Source organism: Ipomoea triloba, chromosome 14 (assembly GCF_003576645.1).
Source record: "Ipomoea triloba cultivar NCNSP0323 chromosome 14, ASM357664v1".
Lineage (NCBI taxonomy): Eukaryota > Viridiplantae > Streptophyta > Magnoliopsida > Solanales > Convolvulaceae > Ipomoea > Ipomoea triloba.
In genome coordinates, this window is record NC_044929.1 from 14,076,741 (window position 1) to 14,084,830 (window position 8,090).

At 36.4% G+C, this 8,090-nt stretch overlaps 1 protein-coding gene across 1 annotated transcript; it reads right to left on the reverse strand.

Moving 5' to 3' along the window:
- Positions 1–1,587: 1,587 nt before the first annotated feature.
- LOC116004529 lies at positions 1,588–7,810 on the reverse strand. The gene is made up of 13 exons (XM_031244619.1): positions 7,690–7,810; positions 6,073–6,654; positions 5,512–5,714; positions 5,229–5,426; positions 4,910–4,981; positions 4,720–4,815; positions 4,364–4,443; positions 4,191–4,266; positions 3,783–3,993; positions 3,356–3,552; positions 2,891–2,996; positions 2,621–2,710; positions 1,588–2,537 (listed from the first exon to the last, which is right to left on the reverse strand). Exons 2-13 carry the CDS (start codon positions 6,569–6,571, stop codon positions 1,738–1,740), a joined length of 2,628 nt encoding a protein of 875 aa, XP_031100479.1. The 5' UTR covers positions 6,572–6,654; positions 7,690–7,810; the 3' UTR covers positions 1,588–1,737.
- Positions 7,811–8,090: the final 280 nt, after the last annotated feature.

An 8,090-nucleotide genomic window follows, 5' to 3' on the forward strand; every position in this document is an offset into this window, starting at 1 on the left:
AGTCTCCCATATTGCTCTTGTTCCAGACCCGTAACACCCTCAATTTCCTCTTCCCTTCCTTCCTCCGCGTTCTTTAGCAGTTGTGGTTGATTTACCGTTATCTACTCTTGATTCGATTATATTTTCCCCATATTTGGTATTCAACCTTGTGCATGTTCGCCGGAGCTCCGGTGTTCACCTCGGCCATGTCTCCATTTACCTCCTCGTCCATTTTTCCGCATTTTGCAATTAAATTTTTTCCTTATATAATTGTGTAGTTGAATAATAAATTGCTTCATTTTATTAAAAAAAGGATTGTTAATTGACTATTGTGGTATTGTTAATTGCAATCCACGACTTTCAAAACTGTTAATTTCGTACCTTAACTATGCAATTTTTATCAATTTTGATCCATCCGACCAAATTACAGGCAAAAGTGACCGAAAAATTTTAAAGACTAAAATATTAAGGGCAATTTAGTCATTTATTCTCCTATTTTCTTCTTCTTCTTCGTTCCACTTCCGTTGATGCCGATGCCGCTGCCGCCCCTGCCATTCAATCATCTCATAAGCCATCGGAATCCCCTCCTCAATCTTCCCTTCCCAAAGGAACCTCTTAATCAAAGTGTTTAAGCTAATTTAACCACATTTGATACACAACCATAGTTTTTCAACTCCTTGAACATCTGCAATGCTAACCCTAACTGTGAATTTCTACAATGGCCACTAATCAAGGTATTGAAAGTAATAAGATTAGGCTTGATTCGATCCTTAATCATTCTATCATAAAACTCAAGAGCCCGGCCTAAATTTAAGAAATCCATGAATCATAATATTATACAGAAGTGGAAGTCGAGGTGGGTGACAGTAGTGTGCTTCTTGATAAAGGACAAGAGATCTTTGGGCGTGAATGAAGGCTTTAAGTGGGTCTTCACGAGACGGGTAAGCTGTGTTTGCGTGGCCGGAGGCAGAGCGCCGACGGTAGTGTTGAGAACTGATAGCGGAAGAATAGACGGCAACTTTGTTTACGACAGTAGCGGCATCAAGAACGGAGAAGAAGAAATGAGGGGAACAAATTACTAAATTACCCTTAATATTTTATGCTTTAAAATTTTCCGGCCACTTTTTGCCGGTAATTTGGCCGGATGGACCAAAATTGATAAAAATTACATAGTTAAGGTACGAAATTAACAGTTTTGAAAGTCGTGGATTGCAATTAATAAGACCCCAATAGTCAGTGGACCAAAATGACAATTTTCTCTTAAAAAAAGTAAACTTAATTCATTGATTAAGTGATACTTTCTTTTTGTCCATAATAAATTTAAGAATATTTTATCTTTGCTCCGGGATTTAGTGTAGTTGGTTCGTCAACTAACTTAAAAAGTCATCATGGGAGGACGCAAACTAGAAACATGTATAGGAAAAATGGTCCAAGAATGTTATAAGCTCTAGATTGGATCACATCAATACTAAGATCTAGCCGATAAGCTAATTGCGTGACTCTCAATTTACATCCATAGAGGCTCTTGAGGCAAAGTCCTATGGGCTTAGGATTAGTCCAGCGAAGCTGGAATCATCCAAGTTTAAGAAGAAAAAAGAATATCTCATATTTTCAGAATGAGTATTAAATGTAAAAGTAGTACTCCGTAGCAAATATTAGCATTTTAAGTTCTTCAAGGGAGGCAAAAAGTAATGTTATGAAGTCGACTGATCTACAAAACGGGTCGGCCACGATTTCGTAAATCGGTCATTTACCCTGTTAATGATCCCACAACCTATGCTCAGATTCAGGTGGCAGTCCTATACCATGAATATTAAAATACACAGTATAAGATTCATCTCTCAAACTATATAATGGAACCAAAAGGAAGTTCCTTTCTGATCCTCCCTTTGCCACAAAGCTGATAGGATGATATTGAGTGATCCCAGTTTCCAGTTTAAAGCTTGCAGCCTGTTTGAAAGCATCATCATCATCTGGGTATTCACCACTGCACCCAAGCTTGACACCTAAACCGGGTTCATAGTCGACGCCGCTATAAATGAAGCAACCTTCGTGGTCTTCTGACTCTAGGGAAACTGTGTCATCCTTACCGTCTAAGCCACTCACCAAACGAAACTCAGAAGAGCCGCTCTCGTCTGAGAATGTTTCGACTACTATGCTTTCGTCTTTGCCCCAATGCTTCATTAGTGTTCCTGGGTAATCAAGTGGCTCTAGCATCACAGACTGCCCTATGAGTTCTTTGGGTTCTGAGAGGACTTTAGATGTGGGTCTTGATATGAGTCTGAAGGTGGATTTGATGGCAGAATCTGTTCCGGCTTCTGGGCATTTCTCCATTTTAATTATTGATTGGTTTGAGTTTGCCAGCACAAACGTTCCATTTCCAGACTTTTGGGAAAGAGAAATCAGATGAGAGTTGTAGTCAGATGGGATTGGAGTTATCCAGTCCGAAAGAGAACCTGCTGATGTTGTATTGATATCCCAATCACCTCGGGAGAGACCAGCAAGAAGGTAAGGACCATAAAGAATTGCATGTACAGACGCATATTCTGCACGATCATCTGAAGCACCAGGCAGGACCTGGTCAGTCGTAAAAAAATATAGAGATTTTATTGTCATACAAAACATAAAAACATTGTTGTACCTTTAATGGCCTCAGTTCTAAGACTGAGAGGTAGGTCAAGGGTGATTATATCACTTGAGGTCCAATTTTTGGTGATTGATAAGAAGTTTCCTGCATTGACACACACAAATATATGAATCTCGATCTCCATCCTAATTTAGAAAAAAAAAAAAAAAAGCTATATAAAATACTTGTGCACTCTTTTCTGGAAAACATCAAACATAGAACAGGGCGTAAAGGTTTGATGATAGAAATAGACCAACTAATGCAGATAAAAACAAGAGTTCATACCTGGTGGTGGCAGAGACAAAGGTTTTCCATTTAGCGTGGCTTTTGCACCTTCTGCAGACGTCCAAGTTGGTATTCTTAAGTTTAATGTAGATGGCGGGCTAGATTCCTACATAAGAAAGGTAGAATACATCACATAATCTCTAAAGGAAAGGACAACCACCTGGTGAAACAGAACAGAAGGTAAATATTCCCAATGGAAAACAAAAGTTATATTATGAACTAGCAAATGTTGCTCCTTGCACCCTTCATTATATAGCATGATGTCATTCACTAGTTATGATGACAAAGACATATTAAGATTAAGATGATGCCAGGAATCAAAGCCTACCAGTTACAGGGACAGGGCATTGGTACTAAGCTATGACGAATTGCATTGACCAATATTGGTTTATCTTTTTCAAGAAACATTTTTTACTACTTCCGTTCTGGTTTTATTTATTTATTTATTTTTTGCAGAAAAAATACCTGCTTTGATGTTACTGGAATTGTCACATGAAGGTGATTATCCCATGAAGCAACTGGCTTTATGATCTGGCTCAGCTTGATCTGACCCAATTTCCAATCAAGCGAACTAGGTATATACTGGATGATGTAGATTCCTGGAGAATTTCCTTGCTCTTCAAAGTATATAGAATCCCCCAACTTGGAAAATGATTCAATTCCTAGAAACAGAAAGTAACCATCAAAATTTGGTAGAGTGGAGCTCTGAACTGTATAATGGTCCAAGTGTTCAACCAAGAACCGATAAGGAAGTTTGGCTTTTAATCACAAAGGTTTGGAGAAAATATTATGATTCCTAGGTGATTTAATATGAAGCCCTTCACTTTTATTTTTTTAGCAAGTTAAGAAAAATAAGAGGAATTTCATTAAAAGTGAGAAATGTGGCCAATACCTGTTCCATAGCAACACCAGAAAGAATCAAATTTTGTACCCCATCCATCAGAGCTATGGGCTTTGGAACCACCAGGGCGTAATGGAAGCATATAAATCATCACTCCAATGTCTGTTCCTCTCTGGATGCTGAGTACACCATTTATTAAGGCTCGCTCATAATAATCGGCATATGCAATTTCCTTAGTCCATCTGAACAAGTGTCGAGACACCTGTAATGAACAATTTGTGAACTTGTATAAAAATAAAATAAAAATAAAAAAAACTTTCCAGTTTGCTCAAGAATAAACGCGATGCAGCATGAATTATTAACTGCTTTTGATCCAGTTTGCATTAGAGAAGAATATTCATTTCAGTATTCATAATGAATTGTTATGATCCCTGGAGCCACCATGTAAGAAAATCACACCTTTAGCATGTTATATGTTGTACATGATTCTTCGTTCTCAGTCTGTAGTGTGCTGGCCAGCCGCTTTGGATCTGACCTGCTCAGAGGAAACAAAGAGAAAGGAAGAGAACAGATTAAGAAGAAAGTTTATAGAAGGGTAAAAACTCACATAGTGCAATGAATACAGTTTATACCACAATTCATTGACTGATGTTCCACCTGTGGCATAGGCATGCGAAGAGTTAACAATATCCATGAAAAACTTCCCAATTTCCTTGAAAAGATGAAAAAAAAATTCAGAATTAGAACTTCTGAAGAAAAGAAATCTGTTATAAAAATTAATGTTCTGCATCAAATCACTGGTGAGCATCTACTTCCATTAGTGCTACCAAAATTTTGGAACCAATGGGATAGTTTATCAATCATGATCTGTTTATGAACATACATTTGATGTTCTAACTACTGCAAAGTTAGTAAAAATAAAGCCATTCAGCTGCAATTCAACAATTTGATAGAGGAGATACAAGAATGTCTTGTAGGAGAAAAATACCTTATAAATTGGATCACCAGTTATTTCATAACGCATTTGAGATCCAACAACAACTGGGATATGTGTATTTGCATGAAAACCTGACAGGCTATCAGCCTAAAGTAAAAAATAGAAATTAAAGCATATTATATCTAAGTATACATATTAGCCAATGGATAGACTTTAGAGAGAAATGTGATGCCCCTACTACCTTAACAGCTAGCAAACCTAGAAAACATGGTTTGTCAAACAGGTGTGCCAGCACCAAGTGCTTTGGTTCAGCCTGCAATATAATTTTATTTACTTTATTTTTATAACAAGATCGAATTAGTATAAAGTTGGAAGATATATACTTAGAAAATGTGAAAACATATGGTACATATTGAAGAATAAACCTAAACCTATATGAAAAAATTTTGAAGTAAAAAAGTAAACAGTTAATCTTAAATAAAAATCTACCAAGAAGCATCTATTAAACCCTAATCAAGTGAAGAACAAAGTAGGCAGCTTTCTGGATAAGTAATACTCACTGTTATGCTGTACAGCCTATACAGAACATCATTCATACCACCAACTTCATCATTCAAGGAACTCCAGTGTCTTTCAATTGTATATTTTGCGATCACATTTTGTACACGTTTATAGAAGTAATCAACCATCCATGTTGTCATTTTCAAAGCTTGAGAATCACCAGCCAATGTATACTGATCCAAGAGACCTGCCAAAATCTATCAAAGTCCAAAAGTGAGTTACTAACATCCTAACAAAAATGGATACAACTACAACTAATTGAAAAGTGGGAACACAAATTACCTTGTGAATTGTATAGTATGGTGCCCATACTGGTTTTATAGCTTCAAAGCGGTCAAAAAATTCAGATGGGAAAGCAGATAAATATCCCGATCCAATTTTCTGTTGGCAAGCAGATAATGCAGAAACAACAGCTGACATTTTCTCTCTCAAACTCTCATTGTGTGTACTAGCCCAAGTTTGTGCTGAGGCACTGAGGTAATGCCCTTCAATAGAAGCAAATATTCGTAGGTGAATAAATGATATGGTTCAAAGATTCAGAAACAGGACGAACAAAACTTGGAACACTTACTTTGAATAGTAGCTGCAATACTATGACTAGCTAGGTCTCAATAAAAATATAAGAAATTTCTAGTTCTATCTTCACTCATATCAAATAAAGACATTTGAGGAGTGTTTAGTAACTTAATAGGACAGCTACTTTCATTAAATTATTGCTACAAATCCAACATCTAGGAGATAGTTTAACTTACACTAAAACAGTAAAACATAGAAATGAGCACATGATCACTGGGCAAGAGAAAAATTGACTGTACACTTCCAAGATTCAGAAACAGGACAAACCTACAAAATGACCGCGAAGCTCAATATGTGGAGCCTCCCACCCTCCGTAAGGCTGTCCATGACTTTCCAGACCAGCAGTCTTTCTAAAGCTCCATACCAGTCTATCAACATCCAATGACAACAAGTACTCCAAGTTAGTTTGCTGAGCTATTCCGTATATTGAATTGGGATCCAATCTCACATCATGGAGTGAAATTTCATTCAGAAAATTGCCAAGACCTTTGTGACCGGAATTCTTTATCTTTCGATACATCATTGCCCAATCAAATTCATCCTCTTCCTTCAACATCTTCCTCGGGAGCAAATTTGACCAGGCAGAATCATCAGTCGGAATCAAATGGTAGTGAGCAAACATTTCTTCTCTCCATGTTTCATTGTTAGATGATAACAACTCATATCGCAGAGTGTGTGATGACAGATGAGAAGGAATGTTAGTACATTCCTTACTCAAAACAAACCCATAGATAAGAGAAAAAACAACTGCTCCCAGCAACATCATCGAAGACCCTTTCTTTTATTTAAATGTTTAAATGCTTTCCACAGGATTTAGAAGAAATCAAGAGCTCTTATATATCCATAGGCCTAAAAGCAGCATAGCAGATGGACAAAAGACAGTAAGCCAATTGCTGCCTCAATAGATATTACAACTCATTTTAGTAAAGCCAAATAAAGTGAATACTTATGCCTAGTTTACTTGTGGACACTGAATGCTTTCCACAGGATTTAGAAGAAAATAAGAAATCAAGAGCTACTAAATATCCATTGGCCTAAGAGTAGTATAGAACATGGACAAAAGACAGTAAGCCAATTGCTGCAGTAATAGATATTGCAACTCATTTTAGTAAAGCCAAATACAGAGAATACTTATGCCTAGTATACTTGTGGATGCGAAAAGGTATTGCAACTCGTTTACAATAGCCAAATACAGAGAACACTTATGCCTAGTTTACTATTGGATGTGAAAAAGGTATTGCAACTCATTTTAAATACAGAGAATACCTAAGCGTAATTTATTTGTGGACACAAAAGCACTGTTATCATTATCATTCCCCTTAAAACTCAGGGTGGATAAAAAAATTAATAATCTAGCTAGCTTGAGTGTTGGAACTAGGGTCAATTAAGTGAGCCTTTGTGAAAAAAAAAAAAAAAAAATTGTTTTGATAGCTGCACTTGAAATAAAACTACCATTTTTACTGAACCATATAATCTACTTTAAAAACTCCAAATACTTCATCTTTTTTGAGTCCCCAAAACTATATACATATTAGCACACAGCCAGTGAAAATTGTTGAATATTCCGCACATAAATACCACTGTGTTGAAAGGTAATAGAAGTATACACCCACATATTACAGGAAAGATAAACAATAAAATCAAAAGAGGCATTAAAATCAAGAGAGCAACGAAAATTGTGAGGATCAGGGCAAACATACTTGAAATGAAATTCTGAATGATAATTAAAGAAACTAAAATTCAAAACAACGTAATCGGCAAAGAGTGGAGATTACGGTATGAACGGCAGATTTATTGCAATATATATCACTGATCACGTAAACAAAAATACGAAACTGCATATATTCACACAGAGAGGATACGTATAAAAAGAGTAGAACTTACAGAAGAGAGTATGATATTCTATTTTGGGATTCCGAATTGTTTGGCTGTGTATTACTGTATTGCGCCGGGGAAGAAGATAGTGAAGGAAGAAGGAAGTGACTGTTGGAAACAGCCTAGGCACGACACCTGGACTCCTGGGAATTTAATTTTTTATTTTTAGTTTTCCAATTAAAAAAAAAAAACTACTGAACTTTTTGGGAAGTAATTAAAGCCACCGAACTTGAATAAACTCTAAAACTATTTAGGAAGGTTTTTGATGACTGAATTGCTAGATGTTTATTTTCTTTTTAATTTTTATGTGTGTGTGGGGATGGTGAACTTCGTGTAAGCTTAGTTGGAGACATTTTCGATTGTTATGGTCGGACCTACTCGAGTAATATTATATGTACTTCCATTTTTTA

Bases quoted from the DNA above. Each gene is read 5' to 3' on its own strand.
- LOC116004529 (XM_031244619.1), bottom strand. From the start codon at position 6,571: ATGATGTTGCTGGGAGCAGTTGTTTTTTCTCTTATCTATGGGTTTGTT. The intron at 5,427-5,511 runs GTAATTTGTGTT...GGACTTTGATAG, and splicing joins CATACTATACAATTCACAAG to ATTTTGGCAGGTCTCTTGGA. The intron at 3,553-3,782 runs GTATTGGCCACA...TTCTGTTTCTAG, and splicing joins CTGGTGTTGCTATGGAACAG to GAATTGAATCATTTTCCAAG.